At 35.7% G+C, this 25166-nt stretch overlaps 1 protein-coding gene across 1 annotated transcript; it reads left to right on the forward strand.

Moving 5' to 3' along the window:
• Nucleotides 1–4502: 4502 nt before the first annotated feature.
• TERB2 (telomere repeat binding bouquet formation protein 2) lies at nt 4503–24207 on the forward strand. The gene is made up of 7 exons (XM_006727446.3): nt 4503–4616; nt 4731–4812; nt 5522–5661; nt 8082–8143; nt 10734–10819; nt 16802–16890; nt 22914–24207. The coding sequence occupies exons 1-7, from the start codon at nt 4553–4555 to the stop codon at nt 23054–23056; spliced, it is 666 nt and encodes a 221-aa protein (XP_006727509.1). The 5' UTR covers nt 4503–4552; the 3' UTR covers nt 23057–24207.
• Nucleotides 24208–25166: the final 959 nt, after the last annotated feature.

Consider the following 25166-nt stretch of genomic DNA (forward strand, 5'->3'; position numbering starts at 1 on the left):
GGGCATTTGTAATTCTAAGAGCTCTCAGGTGATATTAATGTGCAGGTAGGGCAGAGAATTACTGAACTAAAGGAATTTTTTTTTTAATCTTTTCTAAGAAAAATTCAAACAGAAAAATCGCATTTTGTATGATAAAAGCTTCTGTACTCCCCACTCAGATTCATCAGTTATTAACATTTTGCCACATTTTCTTATTCTCTCTCCCCCATATCCACCCCATATGATTTTGTGTGTATAGTGTATGGCTAATGTTATTTTTGCTGAAACACTTCAGATTAAGTTACAGGCATTATGATTCTTATTCCTAAATACGTCAGTGAGTATCTCCTAAGAACCAAGATACTCTTTTTTCTTTAAAGTAAGCTTTATACCCAAAGTAGGGGTTGAACTCACCACCCCCAGATCAACAGTCACATGCTCTACTGACTGAGCAAGCCAGGCACCCCCAAGATACTCTCTTACATAATCACAGGACTAAATTATCAAATTCAGAAAATTTAGCATCAACCTGGTACTACTTACTAGCTAACAAGTAGTCCATATTCAATAAGTAATATTTATTATAGGGTTTTAGACACTGTGGTAGAGAATTTCAAGTAGTATGACAGAGTTTGGGGGCCAGAATAGGGCCTAGCTCCTACCTATTAAGTATATACAAAGTTCTAGATAATAGATATCTAAAGTCTGTCCTTGGGGATAGACAAGAACTACAGAGTTCAGAGAAAGGGGAGGTTAATATTCACCAGAATAGGAAGAGAAAATTCTAAAGAAAAGTGGTGGTTAAGTTGGAGATAGTGAAAGATGAATAGGAATGAATAAAAATTCTAATCTGAATTTGGTAAATATACTCCTAAAAATGAATGGTTTTTTTTGTGGTGGCGGTTGCATAGTTATATAAATATACTAGAAATTAGTGAACCGTGTACTTATAATGGGCAGATTTTATGGGATATAAACTATACCACAATAAAATTTTTTTTAAAAAAGGGAAAAAATGAATTTTTTTTTCAAATCACCAGGGGAACAAGGACAGACCACAGAAAATATGTATACATATTTTCCACTATTTGTAGGTATCCACCTTAATACTTTCTCTAACATACTACCTTAACTTTCCAGCATTTGTCTTAACATAGATGACACAAATTTATTTTCGCACAGTTTTCCCAGATAATTGGTTATTCTATACTGAATAATTTGAACAATCCTTCTATGTAGAACTCAGATTACAATTAAAGGCAGGAATCCTTCGAATGAGTATGAATCATAAAACACCAATACGAGACTTTCCTGCTAGAAATAGACTCTGAATGTATTCACTAAGAATTATGATTAGGGCTATCTTATATATTGTTTTATCGCAGGCTACAGGAGATGAGGCTGCTAGTAACAAAAATACGAAGTAGAAGGAAAAGTCAGTGGGTTAGGATTCACTTAGGTGAGAACCTTAAAAGGAGAATGCCTTGCACTTTTCTGGGATTAAACTGACTTTTAGAATAGCAGTGGCAATATCGCACAGTTGTATAACACAGTTGAGATATAGGAGAAAAAAAGTAATACTGGATTACCAAGTACTTCCAAGAAAAGAGATGCTCTGGACAAATTAATTTTTCAGATGAGTAAAGGTGATTTATTCAAGGCCAAATATTTGTTTAACTACTTTAGATAAAATCCTCCTAAGTTGACCTACTTGATTATTTTTAAGAATTAAACTGTAAAATACACACAAAAGAGTGTATGTAATATATATATGCAATTTAGAGAATGATACACAAAATACTCATTAATTGACCATCTAGTTTTGCAAATAGTATCAAAACCTTTTAAGGCCCCATGTGTCCCTCTCTAGGCCCTGAGGTAATCATTATTCTACATTTTGTATCTGTTTTTGCCTTTCTGAAAATAATTCATAGGTATATTTTTCCAACAACCATACTGTTTAGTTTTTTCTTTACTACATATATATGTATCCCTAAAAAGAAAGATTCATTATGCCTGTTTTTTTTAATTAAAAAAAATATTTAAGTAATCTCTACACCCAATGTGGGGCTCAAACTCACCACCCCGAGTTCGAGTCACAAACTCTTCCAACTGAGCCAGCCAGGGAACCCCCTTATGCCTGTTTTTTGAAGTTTAAATGAATGGAATCATGTTCTGTCTTCCTTAGCTTTTTTGAAATTCAAAATTATGTTGTATTCCATTCTATGAAAATACAACAGTTTAAATACCCAAACTACTGTTGATAAATAAGTGGTTGTTTCTAGTTTGGTTTTGGTTGTTGCTGTTGCTTTAGCAAAAATGTTGCCATAAACATTATTGTCCAAGGTGTACTGGTAAAGGGGAGCAAGAATTTCTCTAGGTATATATGTAATAAATGCTGGCAGATAAGTTATGCACATCTTCAAGTAAGTAATGCTGAATTGTTGGTCACAGTGACTATGCCAATTTACATTCCTACAGTTCCCATTAATCTATGTTTTTAGCAATTCAATTATGTACCAGTAAAGTGGATACATAATGGTATCTCATAGTTATGCATTTCCAGCTCCCTATGGCTGAGCATCTTTTTATAAGTTTATTGGCCATTTAAATTTCTTCTTCTATGAAATGTCTATTGTGTTGTTTGTCTCTTATTGATTCATAGGGTTATTTATGTGCTCTAGATACCAATCCTTTGTTGGTTATTCATACTGCAAATATCTTCTCCTAGTGGTTAATCCTTGTGTCTGTTAAAAAGTTATTCTCTACTCAGGGGCCTGAGAGGTATTCTCCCCTGCTTTATTCATATGTTTTAAAGTTTTGCCTTTCATATTTAAGTGCTTAATAGTTCAGTCAAGTAGAGCCTAACAACATAATTTCAATATATATAAAGCAAAAATTAACAAGAAATCAATAAATCCACAAAGGAGATTTTAATATGCTTCTTTCAATAACTGATAGAAAAATCTGACAATATGATTAACAAACTTGACCCAATAAACATGCAGAATGCTGCACCCAACACTTAGAATATCCAACAGGTGTGAATAATATTTGCAAACACACACATAACACTGACCATATACTTCAATCCTAAGGGAAATTTCAATACATTCAATACATTTTAAAAGTCATATTCTTTGACCTTAATGCATTTAAACCAGCAATCATTAACAATAAGATAACTGCGTAGTCACGTGTTTGGAAATTTTAAAGTAAACACAGTTTTAAGAAAATTTATAGCCTTATATGCACATATTAGAAAACAGAATGAAAGGCACTCATCTCTTTCAAGAAATTAATAGAAGAGCAATTTAAGACCAAGGAAATGACGGGAGCCTGGGTGGCTCAGATGGTTAAGCGTCTGCCTTCTGCTCAGGTCATGATCCCAGGGTCCTGGGATCGAGTCCCACATCGGGCTCCCGGCTCAGCGGGGAGCCTGCTTCTCCCTCTGACCCTCTCCCCTCTCATGCTGTTTCTCGCTCGCTTGCTCTCTAAAAAATAAATAAAATCTTTAAAAAAAAAAAAAAAAAACCAAGGAAATGACAACAACAGAAATTAATAATATAGAAAATACATTAAAAAGTATCAACAAATTCAGAAGTTTGTTCTTTGAAAGACTAATAAAATTGACAAACCTCTGGTGAGACTAAAAAATAAAACGGCACAAATAACTAATAACAGAAATGAAAAAGGAACTATTGTTACAGAACCTGCAGACATTAAAAAAGATAATAAAATGTTTTATGACCTTTATATCAATATTTTTGAAATTTTAGATTAAATGGACCCAAAACCAGAAAAATATAGCTTATCAAAACTGATGTAAGGGGGTAGGTGGTGGATTGTGGAAACTGCAAAAGAAAAGCATAATTTTGAAACAAAACAAAACAGAAATTTCAACACTGGTGAAATTTGACTATATCAAAGAATCATTATTTTTAAGTGTGATTGTATTGTGGTTTTGTCTTTCTAAAAGTCCTCATCTTTTAGGGATTTTTTTTTTTTTTTTAAGATTTTATTTATTTGACAGAGAGAGAGAAGCATGCAGGGGAAGCAGCATGCTGAGGGAGAGGCAGAAGCAGGCTCCCTGGTGAGCAAGGAGTCCGACTCAGGACTCGATCCCAAAACCCCTGGATCATGACCTGAGCTGAAGGCGGCCGCTTAACCGACTGAGCCACCCAGGCGCCCCTCTTTTAGAGATTCTAATTGAAACATTTATAAATGAAATGATAAAATGAGTTTGGCTTCAAAATAACACCTGATGCCACAGAACGTGTGACCATGCCTGTAACAACAGCACAACAACTTTAACACTGAGGGTTTAAAACTCACAAGCATGACTGACCCTTCTCTGCCATATCAGGGGAAACATGAGACGCTTCTCCACAATCCCACGCGGCGGTCAGCTCTCTGGTAGTGAGTGACCAGACTCCGCTTCCTTTAGCCTCAGGCTTTTCCCGCCCATTACTCTGAGAACCAATCATCGAGCTTGGCTTCGCACCTCAGCCCAATCAGCGATCCCGTTAGGCCCTCCACTCCCCCACACCCTGTCGCACGCAGGCCGATCGCCATGTTTCAAGGACAGCGGGGTTGGTTCTGCGGCAGCGTCGGCCGAGAACTGAGGCAGTTCTGGGGTAGGCAGGTGGGTGGAAGGCGCGGGTGAGGTGGTGGGCAGAGCATCTCTCTTCTCTGTGGTGCTTTGGCACCGGGGTACGTGATAGGCTCACCTTGTGCTCTTGCCTCCGCAGTGGCCGAAGGGGGCTCGATCAGTGACCCAAGGGCCGCCGATTTCTTGTTCAGCTGTGATGCCTCCCACCCAGACACGCTGAGGTACCTGAAGGCCACCTGGCAGTGCCTCCTGGGTCATAATGAGCCAGGAGCTGAAGATGGAAGTCACAGTCACTAAGAAATATTGACGATAGGAACAGACTGGAAAGGAGCAAGTTTTCAGTCCTAGATGGGAAGCGGGGAGGGATAAAAACCACCTTTCTCTTCTCCTTTCTGCCACAATGACTTGGCCTCCTACTTGGTCCACGAGTCTTCCCTGAGTTCCAGTCTTCTGTTTCTAGCTGTCTCTCCCACAACTCTACGTGGTGCCTTGAAGGCCTATCGCATTCAGTATGTTCCTACCAAATCTCCTGATTGCCCCTTCACACCTGCACCAGGTCCTGTGTTCTCAAACTTAAAACCCTAGTAGTTTCTTGTGAATAACAACCCCACCCCCATTAATCAGTCGGTGGCCAAACACCACTGTACATGTACCGTGTACCCCTGTAAATGTTCTTGGTGGGACTATAGTAGCTTTCAGAGAGGTTACTCTGCCTCCAATCCGCCCACCTGCGATCCCCCTTCACATTATGATTACAAAGCAGAGGTCTAATCACCACCCTGGCTGCCCCCTCCCCACTCCCTTATTCCCCAGTATCTTGATTGCCTGTAGATAATTATCCCTACTTCCGCTCACCTATTCTTTCTTTTGAAAGGTTGAATACATTCTTGTTTATTTTATAACCTAAAATATTTCCTTTCTTTCTCCTAGAATATATCAGAGCCTTGATTACATAGAAGATAATGCTACAGTTTTTCACGCCTACTATCTCTCTGCAGTAGCTAATGCTGAAATAAAAAACTCGGTGGCTTTAGGTCATTTCATTCTTCCTCCTGCGTGCTTGCAAAAAGGTTGGTAAAGATAATTTATCCAATCTCTGTTAGCCAAATCCAGCTAGGTCTCCCAACTTGACTGATCTTTGTTCTCAATAAGAGATTTTTGTGTTTTGTATCATTTAATGTAAGTGGAAAATCATGGACTTGGGATCAGATTGGCTTGGGTGTATATTCTAGCTTAGTTTGTTTATTGCTCATGCACACATTCACTAAACTCCTATGGGTCAGGTTTCAACCCAGGTGCTGAGGATTCAGTGGTGAATAAGACAAAAAGCAGATCTTGCCCTCACAGTGCTCACTGGCTAGGATCCAACATTTACTAGTTTTGTGAACTTTAACAAGTTGTTTTGAGGATAAAATGAGATAATATATTAAGTAGTCTGACATGTGAACATTTAATAAATGCTAGTTTTGAATCTCTTCATTATAATGGAATTTTAAGATTCGTTATAATAATGAACCCGTCTGTTTGTATTATTTTTTTTTTTTTAAAGATTTTATGTATTTGACAGAGAGAGAGCGAGCACAGACAGGGGAAGCAGCAGAGGGAGAGGGAGAAGCAGGCTCCCCAGTGAGCAGTGAGCCCAACTCGGGGCTTGATCCCAGGACTCCAGGATCATGACCTGAGCTGAAGGCAGATGCTTAACCAACTGAGCCACCCAGGCGCCCCTTGTATTATTCTTTTTTTTTTTTAAGGTTTTACTTATTTGCGAGAGAGAGAATGAGAGACAGAGAGCATGAGAGGGAGGAGGGTCAGAGGGAGAAGCAGACTCCCTGCTGAGCAGGGAGCCCGATGTGGGACTCGATCCCGGGACTCCAGGATCATGACCTGAGCCGAAGGCAGTCGCCTAACCAACTGAGCCACCCAGGCGCCCTGTATTATTCTTTATACACTGGGGCGCCTGGGTGGCTCAGTTGGTTAAGCATCCTACTCTTTTGATTTTGGCTCAGGTCATGATCTCAGGGTTGTGAGATCAAGACCCACGTCAGCCTCTGTGCTGGGCCTGGAGCCTGCTTAAAGACCCCCCCATCTCTCTTGCGCACATGTGCGCGTGTGCTCTCTCTCTAAAATAAATGATGGGGCGCCTGAGTGATTCAGTTAAGTGTCAGACTCTTGGTTTCAGCTCAGGTCATGATCTCAGGGTTGTGAGATCAAGCCCTGCGTTGGGGGCTCCACATTCAGTGCAGAGTATGTTTAAGACTCTCCCTCTGCTCCACACCCCCCCACACACACACCACATACATGCTCTCTCTCTCTCTAAAATAAATAAATAAATCTTTAAAAAAATAATAGTAGTAAGTAAAATTTAAAAAGATCTGTTTTAAATGAAAACATGCTCTTTTTTAAGAATAAAAAGCATACATTATTATCCACCTAGACCAGTATTGTCTAGAAGTGTGAGATGCAAATGTGAACCACATACTAATTTTAAATTTTCTAGTATAAATAAGAAATTGATGTATAAAAATAGGTAAAATTAATTTTTTAAAGATTTATTTATTTTGAGAGAGAGAGAGCCCAAGCAAGGGGAGGGACAGAGGGAAAGGGAAAGAATCTCAAGTAGACTCCCCACTTGATCTCATGACCCTGATATCATGACCTGAGCCGAAATCAAGAGTCAAACGCTTAACCAACTGGGCCACTCAGGTGCCCCTAGGTGAAATTAATTTTAAGAATATATCTTATTTAACCTAATATATCCAAAATATTATCATTTCAATATATAACCAATATAAAAATTATTGAGATATTTACATTCTTTTTTTGATGCTAAATCTTTGAAATCCAGTGTTTATTTTACACTCACAGCACATCTCACTTTGGACCAACCACATTTCAATATGGTGCCCATATATAGCTAGTCCAGTGGCTACTATATTGGACAACATAGATCTAGAGGAATGTTACCTTTTTGTCCTCAAGTGGGCTACTGTGGAAGCTTTTGAGATCATTAAGGATGATGACATAGTCCTTTGACATGCTGAGCATTGTTAGAACTCCTATTCTACTATGCCCACTAGACCTGTTTCTCTTTCACTCTTCTTTTACCAAATTATTGAATACTTGAGGACCTCTACTCTACAAATTAAGGAATTCTATACCTCTTATTTTAACTGGACAATTGGCTTCTTTATTAATGGTTGGCCTAAAGACAAAGATATCTAATGAAGTCATAAATTCCAGCAGAAAAAATTTACAACAATGATTCTCATAATGCTTTGGAATCATCTGGGGAGGTTGTTAGAAATGCAAATTCCTGAGCTCCTCCTCAATCTTCTGATTCAATAAGAATCTGCATTTTAAACAAGTATCTTAGGTGAGTTTGATGTAAGTGGAATAATGCTGGCCTGGAAAATTCAGACTTCAAGTAAACTTCAGAAAATTCTACAAAATTACTTAAAAAATAGTATTGAATTTGCTTTTCTTACCACAGAAATAAGAAGAAAACTTGGTAGTTTTATTTGGGAACAAAACCAACATTTTCTGATAGAGAAGGTAAGAGTAAATTAAAGTACTTGGTTAAAATCTACAGTTTCAAAAAATTTTGAAAGCAATGTAATCTGAAAAATGTTTACTTATGACATGTTAACACCAGTGATCCAGGTTATGGAATTTAAAGGGCATGCTTTTATTGAACATTATCTTGTCTGATATTGTTTTCACACTAGTACACTGAGATATTTTCATATGAATAAAATTATTCATGTAAAAAGCTTGAAAATTTGCTTCTATCGTTAATTAGATACAGTATTTACCAGTTTTTTACTGCCAGCATAGATTCTGATTTACTAATTCCCATGTTGTGTCATTTGTTAAACGTTTTGAATAATACGCCTCAATAAATGTGTACAATACTGAAAATTGACTGTTTTATAGCTTTTGCTATTCTGCTTCAAATTTGTCAGTGCTTTTGACTTACTTCAAAATCTTCATGCAGTAGCCAAATTTAGGATAATTTGAGCATCAAGAAGAATGGCAGTAATGAATTATAGTACATTAAATTTACATTAAATTGGAGATTCAATAGTGATACCACCCCCAATAAAATAATTGATTTAGGCAGGGTCATTAATGAATGTTAAAACCATGTTCTCAAATTATCACCCCACAGATTACTTAAGTGGTTACAAAGGTAAGTGATGTGCCTTCACAGTAGAGAGATCTGGTAGACACCACCTTAACCAACTGGTCGAATTTAGCATCACCAAAATTGGAATAACCTCTCCTTATGTTCAGCTTGATGTGATATAATAAAAAGCATACAATCTATACAGTGAGTGTTCTTGTTCACAATGCTTAACCTAATTAACACTCAGACAATTTCAGAATGTGAGACATCACAAAACAACTATCTGGCTTAGACTCTTTAAAACAATGTCATAAAAAAACAAAACAAAACAAAAACAGGAATACTGTTCTAGATCAGAAGACGTAACAACCAAATGTGATGTATAAACCTTGATTGGATTCTGGATATTTTTTAAATAAAAAGTTAAAAAGACATTTTGAGAACAATTGGGAAAATTTAAATATGGACTATTAGGTGATATTGAATTAATGTTAAATTTCTTAATTGTGATGGTGGTATTATAAAGACAAAAGAATGCTTTTGAAAGAAAATGCAAGCTAAAGATTAAGGAGTAAAATGTCATAATATCTGCAAACCTTTTCAAATGGTCCAGCAAAAAATAAAAAATGAGAGAAGGCATGCAGAGTGATAAAAATGTTAACATGTTATGAATCTAGGTGAAAGGTGTATAGTACTTACTGTATTATTCGCTAACATTTCAGAGTTTGAAAATTTCCAAAATAAACACTTAGGTAGAAAAATCTTTATATGTCTGAAGCCAAACAATTAGCTTAAGCATTTTGTATTCTTTCATTAATTTGTTTTTTCTTCCCAAGTTGTGATCATCTGAAAATCATAGTTATTTTAGTATCTTTGGCTATGTTGGTTCTAAGGACCAAAATATCTAATCCTTGGCAGTCATAGTGTTTTCAGGGATGTGAGTGGTGATCAAATGGTTGTTATTTGACAATAATTACTGAGTATGCAGAACTTTAGAGCTAAAAAGCTCCTAAAGCCCATTAATTTAATCATTCAGATTTAGAAATGAGAGAACCGAGGTAAAGAGAAGGTAAAAACCTGTTTTAGTTCACATGCTAGACAATAGCAAAATGGAACCAAATTTTTTCAGCTCCTACCCAATCCAATATTTTTTCATAGAAAAATAGTAGAATTTTTTCATAGAAAAATTAGTAGAATATGCCTGTAGTGATGATTGATTCTAGAAATTATGTTTTTATGATAAATGATTTTGTTAGTTCTTTCAAAATATTGATTGATATTAGCCAATTATAATAATGTAACCATAGAATATATAAGTAGAAAGTACTTCATTGAATGGCAACAACAAGGGTAAATCTGGTAAGTAATTTGGGGAACATTAGTATTGTTTGGAGTAGATTTGTGATCTAAACATAGAAATTTCCTAATGGCATATTAAGTAATTATATTATGTGACAGGTATCAGTATCTGAGTCACTGTCAAATAATCTTTTTGAAAAGCTTAATATATATTTAGTTCTTTCATAGCTCCATAGCTAAATACTTCATTTTCATTTTGAAGGGGAAATGTAATTTGTTCAACTTACTTCATGTTTTTGATTTGTAACTCACAGGAAGCCTAGGAATTTTCAAGTCAAGGATTTTAAGAAAGTTTAGTTAAATTTAAATTTTTTGTTTCCTTATCTTTTAAAAACTAAAAATTAATATGGCCAGGGAAAATTTCAAAAATTGAAAAGAATAAAATTAGTCAAAATTTTACAATCTAATACAACCACAGCTGATATTTTAAAAATACATTGTTTTCATTACATAGCCCTAAAAACAAATAGTATAATTGTGTGTGTGTGCAAAATTTTGTTTTTGACACTGAACTAGATTGAATGGATCTAAGTGTATAAATATTTTTATGACTCTTGATATATATTGCCAATTTACTTTTTTACTTTTTTAAAAAACTTTTGATTGGATCATTTATGTGCTGATTTTCAAAAATGTGATTTCTTTTGCTATCCACAGCATGATGAAGTAACACCAAATGAAATAAAGGCCCTTAGGGAAAGCAATGAACCAGCAACAGATCAGGAAAAAGAATTATCCAAAAGGTATTGAATTCATACACTGCATTGATAATTCAATTCAATGTAGGCATCTTTGAGCACTTACTGTGTTTATCTCACTTAATTTTCATGGTCTTCTTACACCATTGGTATTATCATTATCACCATTGCCATTTTACAGCAAAAGAGATCTAGGATTAGATAGATTAATTTGCCCGAAGTCATACAAACTTTTATTATTAAGTGGGGGGAAGTTGGATTTGAACTGGGTCAGTCTAATTCCAGAGCCAACGACTATACTAGACTTTCCTTGCACAAAAGAAACAAGAATTTAGGGGCACCTGGGTGGCTCAGTCGTTAGGCGCCTGCCTTCGGCTCAGGTCATGATCCCAGGGTCCTGGGATCGAGCCCCGTGTCGGGCTCCCTGCTTTGCAGGAAGCTTGCTTCTCCCTCTCCTGCTCCCCCTGCTTGTGTTCCCTTTCTCGCTGTGTCTCTCTCTGTCAAAGAAATAAATAAAATCTTAAAAAAAAAAAAGAAACAAGAATTTATGTATATTGTGATTACTGTTACATTAATTTTTTTTTTTTTAAAGATTTTATTTATTTATTTGAGAGAGAGAGAATGAGAGAGAGCAAGCACATGAGAGGGGGGAGGGTCAGAGGGAGAAGCAGGTTTCTTGCTGAGCAGGGAGCCCTATGCGGGACTCGATCCAGGGACTCCAGGATCATGACCTGAGCTGAAGGCAGTCGCTTAACCAACTGAGCCACCCAGGCGCCCTGTTACATTAATTTTTAAATAAGAAGATATATGAAATATTAGCAGTAATTTTATTAGGATTGGAAGTTCTGAGTGATTTCCCCCTCTCCTTTCCAAATTGTTTGTAATGTGGTTACTTTAAGAAATTAAATTTAAAAAGACAGACAATCATGGACTTACCATTGTGTTAGAGCCAATCTAAGAGAGACCCCTTTTGTTTCAGGCTTTTTATCTAGTCCTAATTCCATGTTTTCCAGTTCCATGGTTTTCAAATACTCATAAGGAGTACTGGCTATTCAAAGGTCTGCTGAAATAAAAATGACCAAATACTAGCTGTTTCTCTTCAATATAAAAGTTAATGAGTTTACTTTATAGTTTTTTCAATTTTAAGTTTTTCTTCTATAGTTTTTTTTCTTATATCTTTTGTACCTACTATTTGGTTTGTTATAATTTGAAGTTAGTTGTTATCTAATTTACACAAAGTTGTGCATTTAATTAAGTTTAGTAAACTATTGTTTCATGGTCCTGTGACTTCTAGACATTCTACCACTTAAGTTTGAGAATCCATATTTTAAGTCTTGGGATCTCTATGTATAGCACTCCTTTGAACTTACTTGTTATGGTTTTTTGAGATAAAAAACTGGTTAAAAAAAAAGGAAGAAAAATAAGAAGAGGTAAGACCATGAAGATATTCTTAAGGGATTAATAGAGGAAAGAATAATTATCCTAATGACCTTGCAAGAGAAGGCTGGGAAATAGAAAATAAGTAACTCCCAGTGATTAACTTGACTAGTAAAGATATCAGATACATAAGTTCTTTAAGAAATTGTTGCCCTGCAAAACATGGAGGCCATCAAGGAAAAGATGGATAAGTGTGACTACCAAAAATATTTTAAATTTGTACCTGGCAATAAAAACACCATAAACTAAGTCAAAAGAAAAATATACACGTGAAAAAACATCTGACAAAAACTAGTTTAAGATACAAAGGGGGCTTCCAAATTTGGGGAAAATATGTCCAATCCAATAACAATAACAATGGACAAAGGATATGAATAGATACCTTAGATAGGTATCTAACCTAGAGCCTTTTCTTTATGGAACCACCAGAGGGTGCAGTGTGAACATAGATAAAATATACTTTGCCCTTACTCAGAAAGCATTTGTTTCTTTGGCATTCTACTAGTGATACTGAATAGTAAGTGATGAACCAGTTATTAAAAACACTTGCTAAATATAAGACACTTGTGAGCTTATCAGTTAATTTGATTCTCATAACCTTGTAAGATAGATAAATATTAGCCCCATCTCACAATTGAGGAAACAGGTTAGAGAGCTAAATGTCACCCAACATTACTCATATAGTGAAGCTGAATTTGAAGCTAAGTCTAGCTGATCCAGAATCCAAACTCTTAATCACTATGCTGTTTCCACTTCTCAATATGTTCCCCAAATCTTCTGAAAATTGCATGAATTTAATTATTCTATTATGAACATAATGCATGTAATTTGTCAAAATAGAAAATAAAGAAAATTTAAATTATAAGCAACCCCACTGTTTAGAGATAACTACCATCTCTTTCTAGTTTTATACAAATACATCTTGTTTTCATGTGCATTTTTCTTGATTACTAATGGCTTTGAACCTTTTTGAATTTATTAGCATTTTATATTTCTTCTCTGTGGTTTGTTTTTATCCTTTCTCCCTTTTTTATTGGGGGCCTTATTGTTTTTCTTATCAACTTGTCTGGCATCTTTATGTAATAGCTTTATTATCCTTTTGCCAGTTTGTCACATTATATCCTCAGTTTGTTGTCTGGTTTATACTTTTTTAGAGATACAAATTTTAAATTTCTGCATCATTAAATTGATCACTTTTCCTTTATAATTTCTTTAGTTGCTTTCATGATCAGAAAAGTTCTTTCCCATTCAGAGATCAAATCAATTTTAAATTTGGCAGATATTTATTTTGGTGTACGGTAATAGATAAAATCTAAATTGATTTTGCTTTGCAAATAAGAAGTTTCCACTTTTTTTTAATAATCTATTTCCAACTGATGTGTAATTTCCCTTTGTCATATTTTTTTTAGTATATAGAGATCTATTTTTAAACTATTTGTTTTATTCCATTAATCTGTGGATCTATTTCTATATCAATACAATATTCTTTTAAGTTATATAACTTCATTTATGTATTTTAATACCTGACAAGGCAAGTCCCAAACTCATTACTCTCCTTTTAAAAATCTTTTCCTTAGTTCTTCATGCCTACATATTATTTTTCCATTTTCAAATTTTAATTATCAAAATCCAACTTATACAAAAGGGGATACTATGAAAATACTGGTCCCTAGTGAGCCAGTTTTCCTCCCAGAAGTAACCAATATTATAATTTCTTATATGTGCATATACTAACAAATTCATGTAAGTATTTTCATTTCTCCTTTTTCTTACAAATAGTGATAGACTGTAAGCCCTGTTCAGTCCCTTGCCTTTTTTCACTCAGTAATTTACCTTGGAGATCATTTCATGTTATTACATAAAGAGCTTTTTCATTTTTGCTTTGTATAGTGTTCTACTATGTGGATTTATCATAATTTATTTAACTAGTTGCTTATTTTAATGGATTTTTAGGTAATTTCTAATTTGCTATTAAAAACAGTGCTTCAGTGAATGATTATGTAATGTCATTTTGTGTGTGTGAATATCTGTAGGGTAATTCTTACGAGGTCAAAAGGCATGTAGATTTGTCTCCTTGATAGGTCTTAAAATTGCCCTCCATCCAGGTTAAACCAATTTATGCTCCTACTGGTTGTGTATAAAAGTGCCTTTTCCAATTAAAAAAAAAAAAAACTGTTACAAAAGTGCCTTTTCCAGCTAGGGTAACCAAACATCCAGGTTTGCTTAGAACTGTCCTGATTTTAACACTGAAAAGCCCCGTGTCCTGAGAAATCCCTCAATCTAGGGTAAACTGGGATAGTTAGTCATCTTATTAACCCTATACCTTCTCCAACACAGAGTACTATCATGTATTTTGGTCTTTGCTAATCTGATAGGTATAAAGTGGTATCTCAGTCTAGTTTTGTTTGAATTGCTATTATGATGAATGAGGTTGAGTGTCTTCAGATATTTGAGAACCACTTATATCTCCTTTTCTGTGAACTGTTTGTTCATATCCTTTACATATTTTTCTATTGATTGAGTATTGCTTTTATTTTTTGATAAGAACCCTTTACGTTTTAGGAGAATTACTTCATTATGAAATAAGTTACAATTAATTCTTAGCCTATGTCTTTTGACTTTAAAAAATGTTGGGTTTTGTCATGCAAATATGTTTTACTGTATACATTTGTGCTTATTAACATTTTCTTTAATGGCTTTCAGGTTTTGTGTTGTACTTAGGGAAGTCTTCCTACTCATAAGATTATTATCATTATTATTTTTTGCTATGGTTTCTTCTTAATGATTTCTTTATTTTTCAGTTTAAATCTGTGACACATTTGGAATATATCTTGGTGTAAGATGTGAGGTGGGGATCCACTTTCTTTTTTTTTCCTCCAGATAGCTAACTATCTGTGGCTATTGATTAAATAATTTATCTCCCCCCACACACCCTGTCTTAAAATGCCACCTTTATCAGAGGTTAGATCCCTGTAAGTATTTGGGTCTATTTCTGCATTTTATATTTTTATATTCCATTCATTTGTCATGCAACAGCACCACTCTGTTTTAGTTATTTATAATACGATTTGATATCTAGTGCTAGTTTTTCCTCTTTACTCTTGCTATTCTTTCTGGTTTATTTTTCTATCTGAATTTTAGATACACCTTGTTCATATATGTTTTAAAAATTACTGTTGTTATTTCTGGTGACATTACAAAAAATGTATAGATTAACTTAGGGAGACTACCTCTGATATTGAATCTTTCTATCTGAGAAAATGGTATTTTTTCCCACTTGTTCAAATTTTCTTTTGTGGCCCTTAAGGAACATTTTCACATTTTCTTCATATAAATCTTATGCTTTTCAGGATGCATAATCATATCATTTGTTCATATGAAAGATTGCTTCTAGTAAAAAGACTAAATATCTCTTCCATTTCTTTCTCTACCCTCCCCCACCTCATTGCTTAGCCAGAAATCTTAAAGCCATAGTAAATAATAACAATGGTTATCCTTTTAGAGTCCCTAACTCTTCTGGGAACACTATTTTACTTTATTTAAAGGATCTTATCCTAACTGAGCTATAGTTTCTTTTAGAAGAGTTCAGATGAAATCTAATTTTTAAACAAATTGAAAATAAAGCTTTTCTAGGTGGCGCCTGGGTGGCTCAGTCATTGAGCGTCTGCCTTCGGCTCAGGTCATGATCCCAGGGTCCTGGGATCGAGCCCCACATTGGGCTCCCTGCTCCGTGGGAAGCTTGCTTCTCCCTCTCCCACTCCCCCTGCTTGTGTTCCCTCTCTCGCTGTGTCTCTCTGTCAAATAAATAAATAAAATCTTTAAAAAAAAAAAAAGAAAATAAAGCTTTTCTATCACTAAGTGTAATTTTAGATTTTTTAAGGAAAATAAATTAAGGATGACCCCTACTTTTAATTATTGAGGTTTTTATTTTCATATAATTGTATTATCTATTGGTTATATGTAGTCTAAATACAGTAAACATTGTTACTTGGCACAGTTGGAAAACAGAATATTTTAGTTGAAAACTACTAAGCTCTTAGAATATAATTAATTATACTACACAACCACACTCAGAATACTTTAACGTTTTCTCTTTTTAACTCAGAAGTCACTTCAGAATCTTAGTGTACCTCATGATTTTCCCAGATTTCATTTTTTATTTAAAGCATTGAAGTGCTAGTTAACAGAGTTCCAATTATTTAAACACTGAATAACAAAAAATGCTGTGATTATTTAAAATAGAGCCCACTATACTTTCCTTGGCATAAGATTACATATGTATATATATTTTATCTAATTGTAAAGTATTACTGAATTATTTTGCTTTTAATAATATTGAGAAAAAGACTTATGCCCCTACATACACAAAAAATACGTTTTTTGAAGTGGCCAAGAAAACCGAAAATATCTGTATGGGAACTTGTATTACTTAGAAGCCCAAAAGAAGTCCACACATAACATTTTCACCCAATAAGATTGAAAAGATTGAAGTCTGCTGTAGAGCAAATAGATTACTATATATATTGCCTGGAATAATTTCTCAGGAAAACACAAATATAAATGTGACTTTCTGTATGTTTCATTTTATAGCACAGAAAAGCATTTTATATCGACTCCAGTTACAGAAAAGCAGATGTACTTCCCTCTTCAGAATTATCCAGTGAACAACATGGTAACAGGTAATTTAAAATAAAATAAAATTTAGAGAAAACCCAAGTAGGAAAGAAACAAAAGAATATTTTGTACAATAAAGCATTAAATACATGTACAACATGCATTACAACAAATGTACAACAATGCACTAAATAAATCTGCAGAATTGACCCAGAGATAGGTCCCATATTTTGTTAAAACGCTCGTCTATTGGTAGCGTGAATACACATCCCTGTTTACACAAAACAGTCCCAGTTTATGTCTGTTGTCCTGGCATCAGTTTTTTACTCTCAGGTGTCCCAGTTTGGAAGATAAATTATATGGACAACTCTAATCATAGTTTCCTTTGAGAATCTGATGAAACATAGACCCTTTTCCCTAGCATACAAACACACACAAACATAACACACCAACTTTACATATAATTTAAAGAGGTTCACAGGTGTCCACGGACTCCGTGTTTGTGTTTTCTAGTGCCTGACATAAAGAAAGACAGCTTTCTAAGGCTGACATGAGAGGGTGGAAACAAGGGAATCAGGTGGAAGTGGCCATTGGGATTGGGATAGTGGTGAGTGAGGTCGATGTTTAGATGCTTTGATCTGAGTAGTATTTAGTTAGGGGTCATTGATCATTTCTTTTTTAAATATTTTATTTATTTATTTGACAGAGAGAGACAAAGTGAGAGAAGGAACACAAGCAGGGGGTGTGGGAGAGGGAGAAGCAGGCTTCCTGCTGAGCAGGGAACCCGACACGGGGCTCAATCCCAGGAGCCTGGGATCATGAACTGAGCCAAAGGCAGACGCTTAACGACTGAGCCACCCAGGCACCCGGGTCATGGATCATTTTAAAAATAGAGGTTTTTAAAAAAATTGTGTTTAAAACACAGCAACTTAAAAAGTATAGGTTTTTGAAATTCCATTTTAAAAATCATTTGTATATTTATCACATTCTCTTTATCAGACTCTTGGAACTAGTCCACAAATTCCTAGATGTCTTCTCTCATAGTACTATTCCTTCTTACCTTTTGGTCTAGCCATTTGTTTCATTATTTTTTTTCTTCTGTTAATAGCCTTTAGAAAAGCACTTTAAAAGAACTTTTAGGGACACCTGGGTGGCTCAGTTGTTAAGCGTCTGCCTTCGACTCAGGTCATGATCCCAGGGTCTTGGGATGGAGTCCAGCATCAATCTCCTTGCTCAGCGGGGAGCCTGCTTCTCCCTCTGCCTGCTGCTCCCCCTGCTTGTGCTCTCTCTCTCTCTGACAAATAAATAAAATCTTAAAAAAAAAAAAAAGAACTTTTAATGTGTCATTTGAGGCTGAGACTTGGAGACATCAAAGAAAACTGTTACCCAGCTTTGACAGAGAAGTCAGTTCTGGGGTTCTTAGGAGCAATTGTGGGCTGCAAAGGACAATGAACTAAGTAGAAGTACTTGTTCTAATATCGGGAGCAGCAACTGCTACCCTGATTTATCCTTAGGCCTAAACATTCAGATAAAATGTAGGTACCCCTTAAACCATGGTTGTGGCATATTACTGGTATTGATTTTGTTTCAGGCAACTCTATCATCAGATTCTAAATGTCTCATGTTCATTTGGACTTACCAAGTGTTTGATAACATATTTTAAAAATCAATGATAAATATTAAAATCAGCCATACAATAAAGACAAATGCTTAGATTTGGACATGTAACAATGCCGCTGTTTCATTGCTGCCTGACTATTCAAAAGACATGACAGTGTTGTATTAAAAGCAAACTAAAAAAGAACTACAAAAATAATCATTAGTCAGAATTTTTAAAGATTTCAACCTGTGATCATCTTTTGTTAATTTTATTGATAGAACCATAGTAAAATTTTCTGATCTTTTTATTTGATTATTTTCTTTCCTTATATTTCTACACTAAAATTTTATTTTATTTTTTTAAGTTTGTTTGTTTATTTTAAGTAACCTCCACACCCAACATTGGGCTCCAACTCACGACCCTGAGATCAAGAGTCATATGCTCTTCTGACTGAGCCAGCCAGGTGCTGCCCCTATATTAAAATTTTTAAAAATTTTAAATGGCACTTTCTTGGAAGAAAGTTTCAATCTTTAGAGATGATTCTTTGGCTTTAATTTTGATGTGAAATGACAAGTACTTCCTTTTTTTTTTTTTATCATGCCCATCTGCTGGTACAGGAAAGAATAACTTCTTGTTGGAATATAGTGAGTGACAGTTCTAATTTAGGCAGTGGTAGCAATTTTTGTGACTGTAACTTGACTGTCTCTTCCTCAAAATGGGTTGGGTTCAGTTCAATGAATGTTAAGTCTCTTAAAATAGAACTAATTAGATTTTAGTTTGCAGAAAATACAAGTTGGAACTATGCCCTAGAACCCGTGGCCCCAAGTTGTGACTACCAAAAATATCTTCAGATAGTGCCAAATGTCCCATAAATGTCCCATAAAATATCAAGGGATTTTCTGGGTCTGTTTTTGTTTATTTTTTGCTTTTGGCTGGAATTAAATTATTTTAGTCTGATATCACTAGTTATCACCCATGATAAGAAGTTCTGATTGATAGCTATATGTGTGACTAATTTTTAAAAATTAATAATTATAGGGGCACCTGGGTGGCTCAGTTGGTTAAGCGGCTGCCTTCAGTTCAGGTCATGATCCCAGGGTCCTGAGATCGAGTCCCGCATTGGACTCCCTGCTCGGTGGGGAGTCTGCTTCTCCCTCTGCCTCCCCTTGCTTATGCTCGTGCTCTCTCTCTCTCTCATAGATAAAATCTTTTAAAAAATTAATAATTGTAAATATCTTGCAGGTAAAAATTTTCAAACCAAAAAGTTCTGATAACTAAAAGTTTGGGAACCTATAATGGATACTGTATTAGTTACCTATCACTGTTTGGCAAATTGCTCTAAAAGTTAGCAGCTTAAAGCCAACATTTATTACTTGATAGTTTCTGAGGGCCAGGAATCCAGGAGCATCTTAATTAGATACTTCTGTCTCAAAGTCTCTCATAAGGTTGCAGTCAAGTTGCCAGCTAGGCTGCAGTTACTCCAAGGCACAAATGAGATTGGAAAATCCATTTCAAAGCTCACTCATGTGGTTATGGCAAGCCTTGGGTCCTTGCTGATTTTTGGCCAAAGGCCAAAGTCCTCCTCAAGTGGGCCTCTCCGTAAGGCTCTTCACAACATGGCAGCTTGCTTTCCTCAGAGTGAGAAATGCAGGAGGGAAAAAGAGCATACCCAAGACAGAAGCCACTGTCTTTTTTTATATTCTACTCTTAGAAGTGGCATACAATCACTTCTGCCATGTGTTGTTGGTCATATAGACCAACCCAAGTACAGAGTCTCCTTCTAGAGACTACACAAATTTGTGAATACCAAGAGATAGGGATCATTTAGGGCCATCTGGGAGGCTGGCTACCACAGACACATATAGAATACCTTTCCTAGGAACTCTCTTTTCTTCCCCTCAGTATATCTGATTTACATAGAAACAGTCATTTTCTAAAACATGAGCTCCTCACCCCCAACTATTGCCTTGGGAATGAATACCTGATTTGAGTTGAGCCAGTTACAGCTCTTTCTCTAGATTTTTATACATGGAACGCAGCCAGTCAAATCATTCTCATTCGGGTGACCATAGCTCTTAAGATCTAAAAGTTGGGAGCCATGTAGTTCCATGTTTCCTACCATGTAAAGAAAGCCAACTTGCCTCAAGAGAGAAAAATTGAAATTAACATGCAGGGAAAACTGGATACCAGTGAGAGACAGCCATGAGCTCTGGTTACTTCTGAGGCCCACACAGAAATGTCTGCCTTCCTCACAGTTTGGTTGATATAGCAATCTTTCTAGTAGACTCCCCTTTCGTTTAAGCTAGTTTAAATTGAGGGTGCCTGGATGGCTCAGTCGTTAAGCATCTGCCTTCGGCTCAGGTCATGATCCCAGGGTCCTGGGATCAAGCCCGGCATTGGGCTCCCTGCTCAGTGGAAAGCCTGCTTCTTCCTCTCCCACTCTCCCTGCTTGTGTTCCCTCTCTCGCTGTGTCTCTCTCTGTCAAATAAATAAATAAAATCTTACAAGCTAGTTTAAATTGAGTGTCAATCAACTTCAGCTTAAAGTCCTAACTACTTCAAAACTGCTAGAATAATCCATTTCTGATGCATAAATGTCCTATACTTCTTATAGGAATATTTTTATTAATGTAATAATTATTTTTAAAATTCCTGTCCTCACACATATCTTTAGCAACTTCACACAGTGTATATGTGCAATTAACTAAATGTTAATATTTTTCTGTACTAGTTTATTTTACATAGAAACCTAGTCATTAGGCAAAGATCATGAACCATATGGAGTATAGTGCTTCAAGAGATTTTCTAAAGTAAATGATTATGATTAAAATATCTTTAAAGACACTAATCAGTTTTATATTAGTGAATTCATAGTTAATTTATTAACTGTCAATTTATCATATATTATTAGAAGCAATCAAACTATATGCATATGTACCACATGTTGATGGTGGTGGTGTTCTAAAATCAATCATCTTTGAGCTCTACCAGAATTTTTCTCATACAGTACTGACTATTAAATTAGGTGTCAGTTTTAATATAAACTACAAACATATTACACATAAAATATAATCACTCAAATAAGCAGTAGCTATCAAGGTAATATCGCTTAAATCCTTGAGTCCTTTTTCTTTTTTTTTGAAGTGAAGTGAAAGTTTATTAAGTGAAGGTGAGAACAGAAAGGAAAGGAAACAAAAGCCCTCTAGAGTGAGAGGGGCTCCGAATGGGTTGCCCTGAAGTATTGAGTCCTTAAGCTCTCCACATTCTAGGTGGGTTTTTTTTGATACTCATATCAATTTCAGATTATTAATGATATCAAAATTAATCACACTCATAACCTTTGTTGACTAAGCAGTAATACTGATTTTCCTTAATTTATTTTTTTAAAAGATTTTATTTATTTATTTGAAAGAGAGCATGGAGGGGTGGGGGTTGAGGGCCAGAGGGAGAGGGAGAAGCAGACCCCACCCCCACCCCCTGGTGAGCGGGGAGCCTGATATGGGACTAGATCCCAGGACCCTGGGATCATGACCTGAGCCGAAGGCAGATGCTTAACCAACTGAGCCACCCAGGCCCCCCTTCCCTTAATTTCTTATTAAAGAATGTTATCTCAGTGTTAGCAGTGCAGGAAAGTGTTCCCTGCTCTACTAGTGAAGATGAGCTGTTTGTGCTGTTACAGTAGCTACTTGGATAGATAGTTCTAAATGATTATACTCTAAGCCAGACACACTTCCCAGTTATTTTGGTCTAGGTACCATATGTTTTACCCCCAACCTGGACATTACACTCTCAGTAGTCAAAGTGGATAATCAAATATTTGTGTTTTAAAAGGAGCTGGAAGGGGCTCCTGGGTGGTTCAGCTGGTTAAGTGTCCAATTCTTGGTTTTAGCTCAGGTCATGATCTCAGGTCCTGGGATCGAGCCCCGAGTCACGCTCTGCGCTCAGCGTGGAGTCTGATGGAGACTGTCTCCCTCTCCTTCTGCTCCTCCCCTACTTGCACACTCTCTCTCTCTAAAATAAATAAATAAAATCTTTAAAAATAAATAAATAAATAAATAAATAAGAGGTAGAAGGTTGCAGGGAGTGGGGAGTTGGGAAGGAGGGTATTCCCTGGTAATTACCAAGTTTCATGGAGAATCTTCTCCCTGGCATTATTTCTTCTTTTTACTTCTTTCTAAAAACATTCTTTAGAAATCATAACTTTACGGGTGCCTGGATGGCTCAGTCATTAAGTGTCTGCCTTCAGCTCAGGTCATGATCCCAGAGTCCTGGGATGGAGCCCCGCATTGGGCTCCCTGCTCTGCTAGAAGCCTGCTTCTCCCTCTCCCACTCCCCCTGCTTGTGTTCCTTCTCTCGCTGTGTCTCTCTCTGTCAAATAGATAAATAAAATCTTAAATAAAAAAAAAAGAAATCGTAACTCTAATAAATCAAAGATACTGAAAAACAGTATGATAGGATTTCAAATATATATATTTTTTTTATTTTGTAGGTTATATATCAATTGATGCCATGAAGAAATTCCTTGGGGAGCTACATGACTTTATTCCTGGAAGCTCAGGATATTTGGCATACCATGTTCAAAATGAAATTAACATGTCTGCTATAAAAAACAAATTGAAGAGAAAATGTTAAGTTTAATTGTCTTTATATCTAGGTGTTTATTTTTTCTAAAATATTACCAAAGATGTGCATAATTTTACATTCTCCCCTTTGGGACAGGGGGATGGGGAAATGGGGGAGAATTCTGTTTCTTTCTCAGAGTGTGTCTTTAGGAAATTCAGAATCATTCTGGCTCCATGATTTGACATTTGGGCTGGAGTTTTCCCCCCAGCTTGCAATGTTATGTCCACAGATCCTGAGTACACAGTTGTTATGGAGTAATTGTCATTGACACACTTCATAAGAAGTCTCAGGCTCTCTCTCTCTGTCATGCTCTTTTGGCTTTAACATTCTATTAATTATACATGTTTTTCTAGGTTCAATGCTGTGAATACTAAGTTTAATGATTCTGGTCATCTTATTTTGATTTTAAAAAATTAGAATGTTATTGTTGAGTTCTAAATTACTGTTTCTGGCTTGAAAAATATGGAGTAAAACATTTTAATGATTCAGACTTCATGTGTGGATAGTTCCTGATAACATGTACCGGAAGTGATTTAATGTAAACAATGCTATTTCATCCAAAATGAGCCTTCAAGTCAACTTAGAATTACAGTGCTGGAAAGAACCTTAGAGAACAATGAGGAAGTGAAGGTCTTCAAAGGCTGTTTTGCCTAGGTTGACTAACTGGGGGCCAAATAAGGACTAGAACATGACTGTCTTGATTTTCCAAGTCAGTTTCTCCCCACTGTCTCACATGCTATATCCTGTAGCCTGTTTCAGATATAATTGACAGCAGATCTGCAAAGGGGACCAGAAACCAGCCAACATGCTTGGCTTATTTTTTATATAATGATTTCAAGACGGCAACTTATCTTTATTCATATGGTCATGCTATATAGAATCTGGTGGATTTATTACTTTATATACATGATATATTTTTTGTGAAGCTATCATCTTTTTAAAACTGTACTTTCTCCTAGGAAGTGCATACCAAATGTAGAATTATCTGAAGAAAATGCACTTTTTAAAAGTGTTTGGATCGGGGGTGCCTGGGTGGCTCAGTCGTTAAGTGTCTGCCTTCGGCTCAGGTCATGATCCCAGGCTCCTGGGATTGAGCCCCGCATCGGGCTCCCTGCTCCGCGGGAAGCCTGCTTCTCATTCTCCCACTCCCCCTGCTTGTGTTCCTGCTCTCGCTTATCTCTCTCTCTGTCAAATAAATAAATAAAATCTTTAAAAATAAATAAATAAATAAAAGTGTTTGGATCATTTGGGTATATTTGGGCCCTGGCCTTTCTCCCATGACTCAAATTTCATAATACAACATTATTAAAGTAATCTCAGCATCATTTGAAAGCTCTATTTTCCCCTTATGGTAACTTTCCCTTATTTATATTTGTATTTGTGATTAAACTCTTCTGAACTCGTAAACTATAAAAAAAAACCAAACTAAACTAAATGTTAATGACCTTTTCCTGAAACATATTAAATATTATCTCTCCCGAACACTTTATCTCAGTCACATTAAATTGTTTCTTACATAGGGGTGCCTGGGTGGCTCAGTTGGTTAAGCGACTGCCTTCGGCTCAGGTCATGATCCTGGAGTCCCGGGATCGAGTCCCGCATCGGACTCCCTGCTCAGCAGGGGGTCTGCTTCTCCCTCTGACCCTCTTCCCTCTCTTGCTCTCTGTCTCTCATTCTCTCTCTCTCAAATAAATAAATAAAATCTTAAAAAAAAAATTGTTTCTTACATAGAAACCAAGTCTGTCTGTGGATCTTAAATTAATTATTACAAGGATTAAGTAAATTTACATTAAGTTGTGTACACTGGGATTTCTTGGAAATGTTCATGTATTTTTCTGATAGTGTTAATATAGTAAATAAAAAACTACAACCACAGTGATTTCCAAACAAAGGTAATTATATCTTTAGGAGTATAGAAAAGGCCAGGTGCAATGCATATCCTTGAAATACTACCAGAAGCAGAAAAATCAGTTGATAATGTAAGCCTTTCAGGAATTAGAAACATATGAACAAATAAAATAGGCAAAGATAAAGTGTTCTGTTAAAAATTGATGGTCTTAATGGGAAGTGAAAGAAAGTATGATTTTACTTATTGCTCATTTATTTATTTTTTTTTTTA

The sequence above is a fragment of the Leptonychotes weddellii genome, chromosome 9 (genome assembly GCF_054177405.1).
Source record: "Leptonychotes weddellii isolate Sample4059 chromosome 9, ASM5417740v2, whole genome shotgun sequence".
In the NCBI taxonomy this organism is placed as follows: Eukaryota; Metazoa; Chordata; class Mammalia; order Carnivora; family Phocidae; genus Leptonychotes; species Leptonychotes weddellii.